This window comes from Lycium barbarum, chromosome 1 (genome assembly GCF_019175385.1).
Source record: "Lycium barbarum isolate Lr01 chromosome 1, ASM1917538v2, whole genome shotgun sequence".
Lineage (NCBI taxonomy): Eukaryota > Viridiplantae > Streptophyta > Magnoliopsida > Solanales > Solanaceae > Lycium > Lycium barbarum.
The window spans coordinates 142,618,009-142,635,018 of record NC_083337.1 but is presented as its reverse complement, the minus strand read 5'-3'; the positions used below and the strand labels follow the sequence as shown (position 1 = coordinate 142,635,018).

Below are 17,010 nucleotides of genomic sequence, written 5' to 3'. Positions count from 1 at the left end.
ATACAGATAAAATTGCTTATTAACATCCAAAACACCATTAGAACCGTTCCATTTATGCCTATTAAAAACATGAACCTCTAGAATTCCTATTAACATATACATTCGTGAATCGTGAAAACAAAGAGTTGAAATGAATAAATAAAATATCTGTTGACACCCAATTTTGTCCCGCCTCTCCTCCGAAATACCTATTTATACTTCTGGCATTTTGAAAATTTAAAAAAAATATGCATTTAAGTTTTACTATAATTATTAATCTCTTATTAACACCCGCGTTTTATTATTCTACTGCAGTTATTATTATCATCATTATTATTTTATTATTAGCAGTATTACTACCGCTATTTATTTGCTGCTATTATTTAGTATTATTGAAATTTGCATTTTTTCAGCGTTTTACCAACTTCCGCATACACATCGCATTTATTTCGCACATTTAAAATGATAGCGTTTATTTATTGTTAAAATATTATTGCACGGTCATTGCAACATCATATAATTTTATTATTCAGGTCTCTTATAACTACACATTTTCGTATTAGGTGATATTCTGGAACCCTTAGTACATCATTAATCAAAATAGATCTCTTATTCAAATTTAGAAGTCAAACTATTTCTTGCATTCGGTCCGTATTTTGACTTACCGGACCCCAAATCAAAGTCCGATTAACTCCTAATATTTTTGGACTAGACCATATTTTTATCTCAATTTTTTAGACCAGTCCATGTTTTAATTCACTAGTCCATCCTTTAATACCCAGTCTAAAAATTGACCCAGTCCACAAATGGACCGGGTCCGATCCATTTTTCCCTTCATTTTTCTTTACCTCTACACGCCGCACACCACCCCCATCCCTGTTCTCTCTCTCCCTCTCTCTCTCTCTCTTTCCCTCTTCTCTTCTCTGTCATCGCTCATCTTCCCCACCTTCCCTTGTCTCCCCACGCCACTACCCTTCCATTCCTCCTTGTCCCCCACGCGTCTGTCACCCCATTCCCTTTTTGTTCCCCGCTCTTCTCTCTCTTCCGCTCCTCCTTCTCTCTTTCGTCAACACAAAGCAAAACCCTATAAATAGTGGCGGATTGAATCGTTTGAGGGGTTTTTTTTTGGAAAAAGGCTGGAATCGCAAAAAAATCCCTTACAAAACCAGAGCTTGAATCGCAAAATCCCCCCTGAAATTAAGTTCTGAAACGTTTTTTTTAGTCATGAAATTCCCCAAGAACCAGGGTTGAAATCACAGAAATCCCCATAGAAAATACTAGTTCTTAGCAGTATCGTCTGATCTTGAGTCAAAATCCACACCATTTTTCTCTTCTGTTTTACCCTTGGCATCTGTTGGATTCAAGGGTATATAAATTCGGGATTCGTAGCGTTTCGAAGTAGATTTGAAGTGTTCTAGGCTATATCGAAACCCGCGCCCACTTCGCTGCGCCCGAAGAAGGTAATTCCCCTTCCTTCTTATCGTTTGCATTTTGTTCGGTTTCTGTAGCTATATGAAGTTAGTTATGTATTATATCGGCATATTTTATGATTAAGTGTGTTTTGTGTTGCTGTTTAATTCAGCCACTATGTGGTAAAGGTTAGATTAACTTCAGTTTTTGTTTACACATATCGTTCAAATTCCAGTCCTATGTTACCTTAAAAAATATATAATTAGCTTGATTAAGTTTTTTTTTGGGTTCAAATGCTAGTTTCTTTTCCGCTTTAGAATTTCATCCTGCCAATCTGTTTATATTTTGTGCAAACTAGTCTTTGTTTCAGTCCCGCTTGAAATGAAAAAGATTAGTTTTCCTTTTTAACTTAGTTGTATGAACATTCAAAGATAATTGTTTGGTTCTGTTTTGATCCCATTTGAATCAAGTTCGAAGCTTTTGAATGATTGTCCCCAAGTTCGAAGCCGTACTAGCATATAAGTTATTCAAGCCATCGTGTTATGGTGGTTCCTCATTCCCGTGAAGTTGTCATTATTTGCCAGCATTTTAGTTCCTAAGTTAAAGTCTACCTGGCCTGCTGATTATTTTTTTTGTTGTTCATCTTGATTATTGAAACAGTTAGTCTGAAACTGTTTTAGAAAGCTCAGAGATAGATAGATTGTTTGATTCTGTTTTGCTTGGTGAATTAATGTTATCTACTCCTTAAAGTCAGTAGGGTATTAACCGAGTCTAGAAACTAGTTCAAATATTCCAAGAGGATTAGTTTATAAGCGTTAGGGTGATCTTGAATAAACTCTTAAATTTAGAAGTTATTACTTGTAGAACTCATTGGCAGATTTGTAGAAATCCTTAAAGTTGTATCCTTCTTAGCTTAGTTTGATTGGTTCTTATCCTCAACCTTTGTGTCTAACCTCAAATGTGCTAGAAATTAGGGTCTTAAACGATAAATAAGATCCAAAAGAAAATTGTTTATGCCTACATCATGGCCATATCTGTTAATTCTCATAATCAAAGAATAGTGTGTACTCTTAGTTGCTATGTGGAAGAAGTTTTGAATTCCAACAAATATTCAAAATGAAGAACGTATGTTCTAATTATTATATATTCTTTGCAAAACACAACTTTATGTGAAGATCATTTGCTAATTGTTATTTCTCTCATTTTTTTCTACATGTACACATCGGAGCAAACGGAGTCTTAATTCGTGACTTTATCAAAACAAAGTCTCAAGGTGAGACTCGGCACATCCCTCCATATAGTCATCTCATGTCGCTATTCTTAAGTCACCTCGGGCAGGCGAAACTCGTTAGAGATCCCCTGCAACATTTTATTCTTTTTCTTATCATTCATTTCCTCTCATCCATTTTTATGATTGCTAATTTGTTTGTGGTTTGAAAGTATTTGTGTAACTTATGATTCACGTAGGATTAGAATGGGTAGATTTTCTCATTTAGGATTACCGCTCTGAACATTAAATACCTGTTTTTCACCATATAGAGTGCCATCATTCATATAATAATATTTTAAACTTTGTTAGCTATAAGTTATTTTTTTTCTTTTTTTTCTCAAAGCTATTTTCTTAAATTTAAACCTCAATTAATTAACCTAAGATTGGCCGGATAACCGTAGTTAACGGATTCTAAAGGATGCCTAACCCCTTCCCTTTAGGATAATATAGAACCCTTACCTAGAATCATACTGATTAAGCAGACTATTAACGGAGGTTTAGTTAGCTTTACCTTAGTTAATAATTTAGGTGCCCTAATTCACCTTAAAATCAATTAGGTGGCGACTCCTTAAAATAAACAAGCAATTTAGGAATCTCCAATATGTTGTACTCTACTTTAACCCGGGTTAAAATGGGGTATAACAGCTTGGCGACTTCACTGGGGAATTTTAGGTTTTTGACCATAACAACTTAGGTTAATAATTAATTTGTTGGATGTTTGGTTGTTTTTCTTTATTTTGCCTTTATTGTTGCTTCATTTGTTTTTCTTTTGTGTTCTTTTAAGTGATTGCTTTATTATGTGAGATTTTCTATGTAATAATATGTTACTGCTTTCCTTAAATTGGCATTCCGGTCATATTTCCTTCACTTCTGGAGAACTCACACTATCACATGTACACGCGAGGTGTGTTTTGCGCACCCGCAAATTTTTCTTCGTAGAATCCAAATTTTAGGAGAGTTGGCGTATGCGCGGGGTGCCCGAGTAACGGGGAACGCGTAGCCTTCTCACTCGAGTAGTCCGCTCGGGAACCCTGTGTCTAGTAAGCCAAATCTCAGAAAACCTTAAGATAGAGCTTTGCCACCAATTTTATTAAGTCATGCATGCATAAGCCTTAGGTGGGTCGGTCCCTGGTATCGACTCCACAATTAGGAAACCTACCAAATTGTCGACGAGTTTCATAACCCAACGACCAACAAGCATACTATGTGTAACGTGATAATGATAGAAGGATCCGAGCCTAACCACGACATGTCGAGTTTGGGAGTCATTTCTTTTTGTAGGAAGTTTAACATTCCCCAGTCCTGAACTTTTCAATTACGTCGCTTAAAACAAAAAAATCTTGTAAATCGAGTCCTTGAATTATCGGAACAAGTAAATATTTTTGAGTTCGAGTTAGTTGTCGTCGTTGGTGAAAAATAATCTACTCGACTCTCGTCGCCCTTGTCGCTGCTCGACAAAAGGGGTAACTCCTAAAATCCCCCTTTTAATTCCCTTTTCCTTCAATTCTGTGATAGGATAATGTTATGTGTGTTCTGTTCAATGTGTTTTAGACTTATGTAGATCTAATTATGTATAACAACTTCAAATCTTGATGATTGTTTTGGTTTAAACTTGACAGATTAGCAACACCTAGGTTAATTTGTATGCTTGATTCGATTAGTTGCTACATCATAGTTCAGTTCCTACTTTCTGCCATGGTGATTAACTTAAAAGGAAATTTGATTTGCAAAGAGTAGTGTCATGACATGAATATTACTTGCAGCTGTTGATAAGCATTGATTTAAGTCAGTAGAAAGAAAGACAAGCTTGAACTTTAAGTCTGTTGCCATTGAAACCCTTTAAGGACAAGTAATAGAATGGGATCCTAATGTAGCTCGGGATAATTTCTTTATATGTTTCTTGATCTAAGTTAAGACAGGAGTAAAATTTGAGCCCATAAGATTAGATGCTATTTTTTCTAGATTTCCTATAGAAGTGCATTCGAATGTCTTGCACTCATAGATATGCATATTCGTGGTTCAAACTGTTTAAGTAGAAATCTCTGTTTGATTTGGTTCACCCTTTTTATCATTTCTGGTAAATCTGCGGTGTTAACTGATTATATTGTGCACTTGAATTATTTCTAATCTCAATCTGTGTGTACATGATGTTCAAGTTGAGGACTTGTTTTCTTTGTTTGGGATTAGCTGAATAATAAGTAGTTCAAGGGCCAAAGAGGCACTCTTATGGGCTCGTGAGGTAGAGAATGGTCAATTCGTGGTGTTCATTCTTTCTTGTCTCATCCTTGGACTAAAATTAGTTCAATACCGATTCCCTTATCCCTTATATATGTCGAAAGTGATCTCATGCATTACTAAAAGTCTATATGTATTTCAAGATTCAACTATAAGTTGGCGTTTGTCAGAATACAGGCGATGAGCCCTAACTATCTAGCACGAACCCTCTTAGGTGGTAATGGTTGTTGAGAAATCAGTTAAATGCATTCCTATAGTTGTGCTGGTTTGACTAAATGATTTTGTTGATATGCATTTTGCTCTACAAGGAAAGACTGAGTGAAGAGTTCAATTTTGAAAAGAAAGGGTTGAAGCTAGCCCACTTCTTAGGATATGTCTCATCAGTAGTCATCCTTTGTTTAGTTCTTGTAGTCATTGTTTAGCCAGTCTTAGTTATGCTTGTCTGTTACTTCCTGTGCAAAACAACAATTAGCCTGTAATGTTTAATGATAGTTTGTTGGTTAATTGACTGCAACTAATTTGAGGGATTAAGGGAATGCTCATTTGAACATATAAAATTGTGGAGGTGAAACCTTATAAAAAAAATCCATGCCGTCCTTTTCCAGAATCTGTCTCAGCATGGAACATGAGTATTCCCTCTTAACATGAAGCGTGAACCTGTGATTTGTGTAAGACCAAAAGACGTTCATACATAGCTTTAGTTGAGTGGGACTACAAGCTACTGACAGTACTCAGTAATATTTTTTTTTTAAATATGAAAGAATGATGAACTGAAAATATACCTGATGTGTTTTCTCCTGAAATCACCCTGTGAAACCACACTGAAAAGTTCTTAGCCTTTGCACAGATAGCATTGACAAATATCTCAAGGTAGACCAACACTGTGTTATGATAGGTGTGATTACAGTTTCCTCTTTGATTCATTAATGAAAGAAAAGGTAAAGGAAAGTGAATGTGATTTCAATCTTCCTTAAAGAAAACCAGAAGAGATTTGAATTTGAGCCTCGCATGATCATGTTCCTACTTAATGAGTCCTGTTTATCTCTTTTCCTGTACTTGATTGCTTGTGCGCGTTGTTAAGGAAAATGAGGCAGTTCATATGTTAGTAAGGAATGAAAGTTTTAAAGAATAAGTTGCCTCATAATATGTTAGACACCCTGGTTTGCTCCTGTTTGAGTTGAACTGCATGATCTTAAAACCTGTCCCTTGCTTATATTTCTGCCCCCTTTTATGTGCTATGTTGTCTGTTGTTCAAGAGGGGATGGGTTCCATTCTTTCTCTCATTCAATCTCTCATGTTCTACTAATGGGAAAGAAGGGGTATATTACATAATAATTTAATTAAAGGGAAGAGATCACTGATGATATAGGTTTATGTTCATAATCAGAAGTACAAGTTATGAATCAGCTCAAGAACCAGAAGATGATTAAGATAAGTGAAAGTGATTAGATTAGGAGGCTGGAATATCATTTAGAGTGTAATATGGGTACATTTGGCAGTCCTAGATGTACATATTGAGTTCAAGCTTTTGAAAGGAAAGTTCTGTGTTTAGTTATCTCACTATTTGTGGATGCCTTTTGTTTGATAAATAAGGTCTATGCCTATAGGGGTGTCCATAAAATGTTTTGGGTTCTGGAGTGTAGTTTCAGTATGTTTAAGACTTCCCTTAAGTTATTTTATTGCTTGAATCTTCATCATCATGTTGTAATACTGTCTGAAAGGTCAAGGCAAGCTTTGGGTATGGTTTAGCCTCCCCCAATAGCCCACCATGCCGAGGTTATAGAGACATTTGGATCTTGTGTGGCATTGGAAACATGGATGGTGGTAACCCCCTTTGCTTGTCTCATCTTGCAAGTTTGATGTTTGGTCTGCCATTATTCAGGTCCAGATAAGAATCTGCTAATTGCATTTAAATATAGTTTGTCCATACATATTGTGTATGGATCTGCCACAACATGAAGTCTGTTTAAACATGTTTTCTTCCAATTTAAAAGCTGCAATTCATTCTTACTCAGTCCTAACTGCTGATTGAAGAAGTCTAGTTTGAATGCTTGTTTCTCCTGTTATAGTTCAATAAAACCTGGCTTAACAAACCTACTTTGCTAGAGAATAATCACACAATTTTAAAAGTCAAGTCTTACCTGTTAGGAGTTTCTAATTTCTGCAGACTTTGGTCATATTGCAAACCTTTTTGATGGTATAATCTAACCCTAAAGTTGTGAACTTGACTGTTTTGTCACCTTAACCATTGTCTAGCTTAAGACTAAGTTTTTATAGTAGTGTAATCAAGTGAAGCTCCCCTTTCAACCTATTTGGGTATTGTTTTGTTGGAAATTGTTTCTGGTTACTCCTCCTTCACCCATCCTTCTTCTTTGCATGACTTGAGGAGTGTTAACTCCTAATTTTTCTTGAGCTGCGTGGGCTGATGGTATGCTTGGCCACACCTTGAGAAGTTGTTGCTATGTTTACTCAGTTGTACTACTGATGCCTTGACAAAATTGTTGCTTCTTTTCTACAATTTGAGATCTCTGTTGCAGCTTTTAGCTGAGTTTTGCTGCTATTTTTACTGCTGGTTTGAAGTGCTAAATTTGAGAAAAACTGGTGAAATCAAACCATCATTGTCTTGCCCCTTAAGTCTCTACTGTTGCATTTGAACTAACCAATTTGTTGCCTTCTGGGCCAAACCATTGCTGCACACTTGAGTCATTGCTATACTTGGTGAATTTGTTGCTTAGCTGGAACCTGATTGAAAATGATGGTTGTTATACTCAAATGCTCTTAAAGTCTGCTCCATCTCAATACCCTTGGTTACTGTTTGATAAGCTACTGGCTGAATATGAAATTGCAGCTAAACATTCTGTGATTGCTGATTTGTTATACCTGCGAGCATAAATGAAAGTCAGGGAACACTTATGGGATTGGTTAAGCCTTCTTTGATAGCCTGCCATGCTTGGGGTTATAGAAACCTTTTGATCTTGCGCGGCATCGAAAACATGAAGGTAGTAACCCCATAAGTTTCCTTGTTCCTTAAACCTTTGCAGACATAGTTGACCACACTTTGAAAGCTGATGCTATATCTGGCTTGACATTGTTACACCTCGATGACTACATTGTGATGCTGCTATGCTTGTTCTTTGGGGCAGTTGATATTTGTCTTTTCAAGGCTATTATTAAGCTTGTTCTTAGTGGTTGTTGTTGCTGTGCTGGCTGTTGTTGTTACTAGTTACTATAATACGTTATTATATTTATAAGAAACAAAGGCTACACTTGAGAAGAAAATGAATTGTGGCTGCACTTTGCTATGAATTATTACCCTTTTGAAGCAAGACATTTGCTGTGAATAGCTGATGCCTTTGAGGACTTGGTCTATTGTGTAAATCTGTATTCTGGGGCACCTTTGACATAGAAATATTGTCATTACCGCCCATTGTTATATTTGCCATCTGGGTTGCTTTATTTGGACAATGTTGTACTGCCTTCGAAACCTCTCATATTTATGTCTTTTAGAAGGCTAAACTGCCACCATTTATTGCACTGCTTTGCTGCTATGCTTATGGCTTGTTGTGGTTACTTATTCCTGCCTTCAAAGGCACACTACCACTGCTCTCAAACTCTGATTGTTTGCTCCTTGTTTGACTGAATTGTTGCTGCCATTTGACTATTGACTGCTGCATTAATAGCCACCTGTTGCTACGTCTTGGTCAAAATAGTTTTCTGTTGGGTTTAAAACCTTCTAAGCTGTTGTTGGGCATGTGTTACTGTTGCTGTTGGCTATTGCCTGCTGTGACCAGATGTCATTTAGTAGGTCTGTTTATTACACTCTTGGGCCCTTTCTAGGCAGCCGGTGATACAGATGCATGCATGCTATTATTGTAGAAGTAGTAGAATTACTGACCCTTTGCTGTTTCGGGGTATAGACACTGTTAATTTGTTTGTGGAAAATTCTAAATTATAGAAGTTTGTCAATGACATTGATTTTATAGTTTATATGGCACTTACTGCTTTATCTACATGTTCTTCTTCTAAATGTATGATTAGATTCTGCTTAACCAGTTTAATATTTGCGGGGAACTATGATTTTTCCTGAGATTTTAACCATATTTTTTTTTTCTACTCAAATTATATGTATGAAAATGTTGAAGGAAATTTGCATGATCGTGTTTTGTTGGGAATTTTTGAAGTTGGAGTCGATCCCATTTCTTCCTTTTGCTATGTTTCTTTCATTGATTTCTTCTGCTCGGTGAAAATCATTGATGAGTTGTACCCAAATGGCGGGCTTTCTGTTAATATTTTCACACAGACGATGGATAAATTACCTGTAGTACTTAATGGTGGTGATATTATTCTGCTTTCTCGAGTTGTGACAGCTTCATTTACTTCTACCTTTGTAATATGTTCTGCTATATTTCTGAAAATCTTGAACTTGGGGATTTGATTTCTTGGTCTTTAGTTATATTCAGCGGGAAATAAGAATAGAGATGAATAAAGTTCCCCATGCAAAATTGCAACGAACAAGCACAAGACTAACACTCAAACACAAGAGGACGCATGACTGTGGACTGCTTAAGTTTAGTTAGGAAGCATTAGAGTTGAGAGACTATAGAAGTTTATAATTTTTCCCCTGCATTTCACATGCCAGGAAGAAATGTGTAACAAGATTTCGCCGCAAAAGTGCAAAATTTTGTTTTGAAGGCACAAAATGCATGATTCCCAGCCATTAATGTTATTTGATTAACAGAATCACCCAACATCAAAGCTCTTTTTGAATTGGGAACATCTGAGCATGGGAAGCACTTATTCTTGGCAGATCTCTAACTATGCAAAGAAGGCCTCAGCCCAAGCGTGTGAAATAGTAAAAGTAGTGGCATCTCTTGGCAAAAGGGTGAAAAGAAGGATGAGAATTCAAATTGCAGATAGTTATTATCTGTGTGCCTTTGGTAGCCTTTTGGCATCCACCTAAGTATGTTGCTAACAATGGAATATAATACTCCAACATGTAATCAACTGAAAAAGCTATTTTGGGAAGTCAAAATGCATTGTATACAGGGAAAGTTCTTGGATTATATATGGGAGTCCTTTTCTAGGTCCATGATTACTAAAAAGTACTTATCAACTAGCATTCAAAGTGTCTAAAGTAACTTTCAAAGTTAGTAAGGACGAAAATATTCAGATGGTGACTAATTGAGTATCAACACTACTAAAGCCAAACCTTTTTAGTCTAATTGATAATTTGCAGATTAATGTAAGAGCCTAACCAAGTGAAGGGGGACAACCAAAACTGTAGAAATTTCACAAGATCATGTCAGTTCCTAGATCATGAAAAGATAAACTCGAAGGAAGGAACGAATACACACGCCCACACACACACACTAAGATATATGTCTTCATAGCTTCTGGTTCTGAATATTCATGAACAAGGGTTGTTGGTTTAGTAGCTATAAGAAAATCATTGGCACAACCGAGAGGAACAACCACCCTTAGAAGAAAATCCCTTCACTCGGTTATCCTCAGGGGAACACATTGCTAACTAAATACTGATTTCATCCAAAAAAAAAATACTTTCAATCCTATAAAGACATCATAAGGATTCATGGCGTAATAGTAGCACGTTTGAAATTCCTGAGAAGAAAAAGTGTTTTGGCATGAATCAAGTGCGAAAGATCTAGGTCAAGTCTTAGGATTGTCTTTACATATGTCTCCTTTTATGTGTTTTGGTTTATTGTCTCATCAATGTACTCGCTTTTGTTATTTCAATGAGACTTGGCCTTTTATTTCCCAACTCAAGTGTCTCAATTAAATGGCTTGGATCATTCTATCATAATCTCGGATATTTGGCGTTAGGCCTACCTCTGGCATAAAAAGGTCCCTGCATATTAGGACGTGTTTTGCTTGCTTACTTGCTAAGTGATTTACTGGAATTTATCTGTAATATGCTCGCTCTTGAATTTATTTGCGATTATTTGATGCTAAGAGAATTATTTGAATTTATTTTCTACTTGTTTAGTTTTAATTCTTTAGAGGTTGCCTAGCATTGAACATTGCGTTGGCTGCGAATCTGCATTAAGGACAAAATACAATGGCAAAAAGATTTGAATCATTCAACATCGGTGTGGGATTGGTGCAAGCGCAAAATGAGGATAGCGAGAAGAATGTGGTACCAAGAAGCGTGTTGGTCAATTTGGGAAATACCTTCAGCCTTCTTCCTAACACAAGTTCAACTTCCAGCTCAACCCAAAACATTTCCTTCACTATTTCTCCTCACCCAGCTCCTACATATATACCACCAAGATTCTCTATTGAACCAGAAACTTTGCAAGTCACGCGGATGCCTAATGTTCAAAAGCCTGCATTCGCAGCACCCTTCACAGAAAACCAGCAGAATCAGCTAGCGACATGCCCATACAAGAGATTGAGAAATGAAACAAATGCAATTAATTGGGATGACTCGGATAGAGAGCTTCACAATTTAAGGATAATTGTCGAAGAAGAGATACGGGCAAGAAATGTCCAAAGTTTAAGATATGAAAGCTTGTGCATGCTTCCAAATGTTGAGTTGCCGCCAGGATTCAAAGTGCCAAAATTCAACACCTTCAATGGCAGAGGAAATCCTATTACGCACTTGAAGGACTATTGTAGCAGATTAATGGGAATTGGACACGATGAAGCCATACGAATGAAATTGTTCATTCAGAGCCTATCAGGGTTAGCATTAGATTGGTACACAGAACAAGACTTTCGCAAATGGTACACATGGGAGGACATGGCCCGCGACTTTGTAGAACATTTCAAATTTAACATCGGGGTTAGTCTGAACCTTTATGATATGCTTGAGATAGAAAGAATGCCACATGAGTCTTTCCAGGAATATGCCATCCGATGGAGATTGGAAGCTTCAAAGATACGCCCCCATTGCCCGAGAATGAGTTGATTTCAACTTTCATCCACATACAAAAAGGCATATATTATGAAAAGTTGTTATGTGCGCGGTTACGTGACTTTTCTGATCTAATTCAAATTGGAAAGCAAGTAGAAGCGGGCATTCGAGCAGGAAGAATTGTTGACACTTCATCAGTACAAGCAACTTTTCAAGTTGAGACATTCAACAACTTGCAAGGCAAAAAGAGAGAAACCGACTCAGCTGTCAGGTCTACATATCAGCCGCAATCACGACAGAACTATCAAGTTTCACGTGATCATATATCTCTTCATCAACGAGGCTTTCAATATCAACCCGATCAAGCACAGTCTAGCTTACGACAGTCAGAGCACGTAAAATTCCGCATTTTTACTCCTCTTGAAGAGTCATTAACCAGCATATTTGCGAGAGTGAAAGCTAAGGGACTCCTGAAGCCAAAGAAAGGATGGATCCCTAAAAGCCTACCGCCAGATTTCGATTGGTCCAAGAGTTGTGCTTACCACTCTAATATTCCAGGTCATTACACAGAAAATTGCCCGGCACTTAAGCATAAGATCCAGAACATGATCGAAAAGGATAAGATAAGTGTGCAACAAAATAAATTGTGCGACAACGATGGCCCTCCAGTTGTAAATGCAATTATTTTTACCGGTGATCCATCAAAATTAGCACCGAGACATTTGAAAAGGAACCGTGGAACTAAGTAAGATGATTGAAAGGATCTACTGTCACTAGCATTCTCCACCCACTTGCCTCATGATCAACTTTCCTTCTTGTAATTTTTGCTAAAGCTTTGTATTATGAACTACGTTCGACCAGATTCCTGTTGGTAGCGGGATACGTAGGCGCCTATGGTGGGTTCGGTCTTAATATAGTGAAAATTTCATTTTCCTACGAAGCAACACTGGGGCAGCTTTGCAAATGGCCTATCATTATTCGACAAAAGCATGAATCGAAATCTCGAGCAATATATTAGCGTCACCAGATTGTTGCAATGCCATCACCACGAGAAATGCAGATTCAACGCCAAAGCTTTGGTGTTCAATGCAAGGCAACCATGTTATTTTACACTAACGAATTTTCTTTGAGTAACGCAGGGGCATATTTTAGCTATTTCTTAAGGATATCGCACAGTATCAAGACGGCCATTACAAGATTCGGATAAAGCAAAGGGCAAAGCCAACTTAATATTAATTAAATTTGAAACTCACAAACTTCTTTGAGTGCAAGAACTTTTGGCAGGGTAGAAGGTCCCCAAGTCTTCAGCATTGCATCATGAATATTTGTTGCTGTAAATTACGCATTGCGTCAAAACTCGTCTCACCGCATATAAATCAAGCATCGCAAAAGCTTTTCGCTCCGCACTAATTTTTAGTAATCATAAATCAAGCACTGCATTTAGGCTCGTCCGCCTTTAATTGGACATTTTAGGCTTGTTCGCCTTTAATTGCACATTTTAGGCTAGTCCGCCTTTAATAGGACAGTTTAGGCTAGTCCGCCTTTAATAGGACATTTTAGGCTGAGCACCGCCTTTTATATGTTGCGTGGGCTGTGCACCGCCCCTTTGAAATTTTAGCATAAGACCGAGCACCGTCTTCTATCTCAATTTTATTCTGCTTTGTAATTTAAACTACGCTTGACCTGATTCCCTTAGTGGGATACATAGGCAGCCTATGTCAGGCTCGGTCTCTTCATTCGCAAAAGCAACATCCTCATATACCAGAAACTGGGACAAATTTTAAGAGCATCACCGCAAAAGCTCAATATCCTCCTATACCAGAAACTGGGACAATTGTTAAGGGCATCATCGCAAGCGACATCGAGAAACATGAAAGAGAATATGGCCAACAGAGTTATCAGGCAAAAAGAAGACTTGGGAGAAAGGACGCTCGCTTTGTTTCACGGTTCCCAAGTCGCAGAAGCCAAAATATATAATGTTCACAACCTTGCAAGGATTGCACGTCGAACGGTTTGATCTTTATTATAACAATTATGCCTCTCGAGTATCAATAATTTGCGAGATTCGCAACAAATTAATGCTTGAGTCTTGCAAATGATTTTTCAAACGTGTCGACGCACAAATATTATTGCTTTCAAATGCTCTCAAATGCACTGCGCATGCACTACTATTTTAAATACCACGCACTGCTGCTTTAAATTCCCCGCACTGCATGCACTACTATTTTAAATGCCACGCACTGCATACACACTACTGTTTTCAAATGCCCCACACTGCAAAAGCAACCGCACCTGCATTACATTATTACTTTCAAATGCCCTGCAAAGACACATCATCATTGTTCGCAAAAGCACCGCATTTAGGCTCGTCCGCCTTTAGTAGGACATTTTAGGCTCGTCCGCCTTTAATAGGACATTTAGGCTCGTCCGCCTTTAATAGGACATTTAGGCCCGTCCGCCGTTAATAGGACATTTTAGGCTCGTCCGCCTTTAATAGGACATTTTAGGCTCGTCCGCCTTTAATAGGACATTTTAGGCTCGTCCGCCTTTCATATGATGCATGGGCTGCGCACCGCCCTTTGCATCGCTTTCATATATTGCCTGGGCCATGCACCGCCCTTTTAAATTTCTGCATAAGGCTGTGCACCGCCTTTCATATGATGCATGGGCTGCGCACCGCCCTTTGCATCGCTTTCATATATTGTCTGGGCCATGCACCGCCCTTTTTAAATGTCTGCATAAGGTTGTGCACCGCCTTTCATATGATGCATGGGCTGCGCACCGCCCTTTGCATCGCTTTCATATATTGCCTGGGCCATGCACCGCCCTTTTTAAAATTCTGCATAAGGTTGTGCACCGCCTTTCATATGATGCATGGGCTGCGCACCGCCCTTTGCATCGCTTTCATATATTGCCTGGGCCATGCACCGCCCTTTTTAAATTTCTGCATAAGGTTGTGCACCGCCTTTCATATGATGTATGGGCTGCGCACTGCCCTTTGCATCGCTTTCATATATTGCTTGGGCCATGCACCGCCCTTTAAAATTTTCGCATAAGGCTGCGCACCGCCTTTCATATGATGCATGGGCTGCGCACCGCCCTTTGCATCGCTTTCATATACTGCCTGGGCCATGCACCGCCCTTTAAATTTTCTGCATAAGGCTGTGCACCGCCTTCCATGTTAGCATGGGCTGCGCACCACCCTTTGTAGTTTCTGCATAAGGCTGCGCACCACCCTTTGAAAATTTCTGCATAAGACATCGCGTCGCACCTGCCTTGTTTTATTATTATTTTCAAATGCTCCTGCGTGCGCTCGCAGCCGCATTGCACCGCACTGGCATCGCTTTACTTCAATATTTTTTTTTTTTTACTGACTATCTTTATCTAGTGTAAAGTTTTCGCAGGGGCTTTAGCGCAACGTGGAACTATTTCTTCGGCAGCGAACTGGGGCAATACGTCGGGGAGGATAAGCAGACTTCCCAACAAGGGTCAATGATCTACCTCGAACACTCGACTCCAATTTCAAATCTTCCGTTCGCATTCCAGCACACTCCATATTCAGGGTTCTATCACAATACCCAGTGTCATCATAACTCGACACTGGGACAATATTTTTGCGAAGATTCGCATCAAATCGTGAGTTGCCAGTCATAGGTGTCGTAGTCTCCCCAGAACTACACACGGCCTGATTCTCGTGCAACCCGAGATATGTAGGCGATTCAGAGACCAGAGTACGACCGTAATCTTCTTAACCCTTAGGCCCCAAAATCCTTTAGCCGGGACAAAATAGGCTACTAAGTCAACGTCTTTGCTCAACAACTCTTTTCATCATTACCGGGCAAAGAGGGACAAGTTGTTGACACCCAATTTTATCCCGCCTCTCCTCCGAAATACCTATTTATACTTCTAGCATTTTGAAAATTTAAAAAAAATATGCATTTAAGTTTTACTATAATTATTAATCTCTTATTAACACCCGCGTTTTATTATTCTACTGCAGTTATTATTATCATCATTATTATTTTATTATTAGCAGTATTACTACCGCTATTTATTTGCTGCTATTATTTAGTATTATTGAAATTTGCATTTTTTTCAGCGTTTTACCAACTTCCGCATACACATCGCATTTATTTCGCACATTTAAAATGATAGCGTTTATTTATTGTTAAAATATTATTGCACGGTCATTGCAACATCATATAATTTTATTATTCGGGTCTCTTATAACTACACATTTTCGTATTAGGTGATATTCTGGAACCCTTAGTACATCATTAATCAAAATAGATCTCTTATTCAAATTTAGAAGTCAAACTATTTCTTGCATTCGGTCCGTATTTTGACTTACCGGACCCCAAATCAAAGTCCGATTAACTCCTAATATTTTTGGACTAGACCATATTTTTATCTCAATTTTTTAGACCAGTCCATGTTTTAATTCACTAGTCCATCCTTTAATACCCAGTCTAAAAATTGACCCAGTCCACAAATGGACCGGGTCCGATCCATTTTTCCCTTCATTTTTCTTTACCTCTACACGCCGCACACCACCCCCATCCCTGTTCTCTCTCTCTCTCTCTCTCTCTCTCTCTTTCCCTCTTCTCTTCTCTGTCATCGCTCATCTTCCCCACCTTCCCTTGTCTCCCCACGCCACTACCCTTCCATTCCTCCTTGTCCCCCACGCGTCTGTCACCCCATTCCCTTTTTGTTCCCCGCTCTTCTCTCTCTTCCGCTCCTCCTTCTCTCTTTCGTCAACACAAAGCAAAACCCTATAAATAGTGGCGGATTGAATCGTTTGAGGGGGTTTTTTTTGGAAAAAGGCTGGAATCGCAAAAAAATCCCTTACAAAACCAGAGCTTGAATCGCAAAATCCCCCCTGAAATTAAGTTCTGAAACGTTTTTTTTAGTCATGAAATTCCCCAAGAACCAGGGTTGAAATCACAGAAATCCCCATAGAAAATACTAGTTCTTAGCAGTATCGTCTGATCTTGAGTCAAAATCCACACCATTTTTCTCTTCTGTTTTACCCTTGGCATCTGTTGGATTCAAGGGTATATAAATTCGGGATTCGTAGCGTTTCGAAGTAGATTTGAAGTGTTCTAGGCTATATCGAAACCCGCGCCCACTTCGCTGCGCCCGAAGAAGGTAATTCCCCTTCCTTCTTATCGTTTGCATTTTGTTCGGTTTCTGTAGCTATATGAAGTTAGTTATGTATTATATCGGCATATTTTATGATTAA

The 17,010-nt window shown here is 38.4% G+C and overlaps 1 protein-coding gene across 3 annotated transcripts; it reads left to right on the top strand.

The window, feature by feature from the left end:
• The first annotated feature begins 644 nt into the window (after positions 1–644).
• Positions 645–14,526, top strand: LOC132641089 (uncharacterized). Of its 3 annotated transcripts, none has more exons than XM_060357978.1 (2): positions 645–1,439; positions 9,534–14,526. In XM_060357978.1, exon 2 carries the CDS (start codon positions 10,971–10,973, stop codon positions 11,820–11,822), a length of 852 nt encoding a protein of 283 aa, XP_060213961.1. In that variant the 5' UTR covers positions 645–1,439; positions 9,534–10,970; the 3' UTR covers positions 11,823–14,526. The 3 variants fall into 3 exon arrangements, 2 of the variants coding, with proteins under 2 accessions (XP_060213961.1, XP_060213957.1); XM_060357974.1 differs by having other exon boundaries at positions 656–1,439; positions 9,345–14,526; XR_009582683.1 differs by lacking the exon at positions 645–1,439 and adding an exon at positions 1,446–2,662 and having other exon boundaries at positions 9,345–9,981.
• The last annotated feature ends 2,484 nt before the right edge of the window (positions 14,527–17,010 follow it).

Bases quoted from the DNA above. Each gene is read 5' to 3' on its own strand.
- LOC132641089 (XM_060357978.1), top strand. From the start codon at position 10,971: ATGGCAAAAAGATTTGAATCATTCAACATCGGTGTGGGATTGGTGCAA.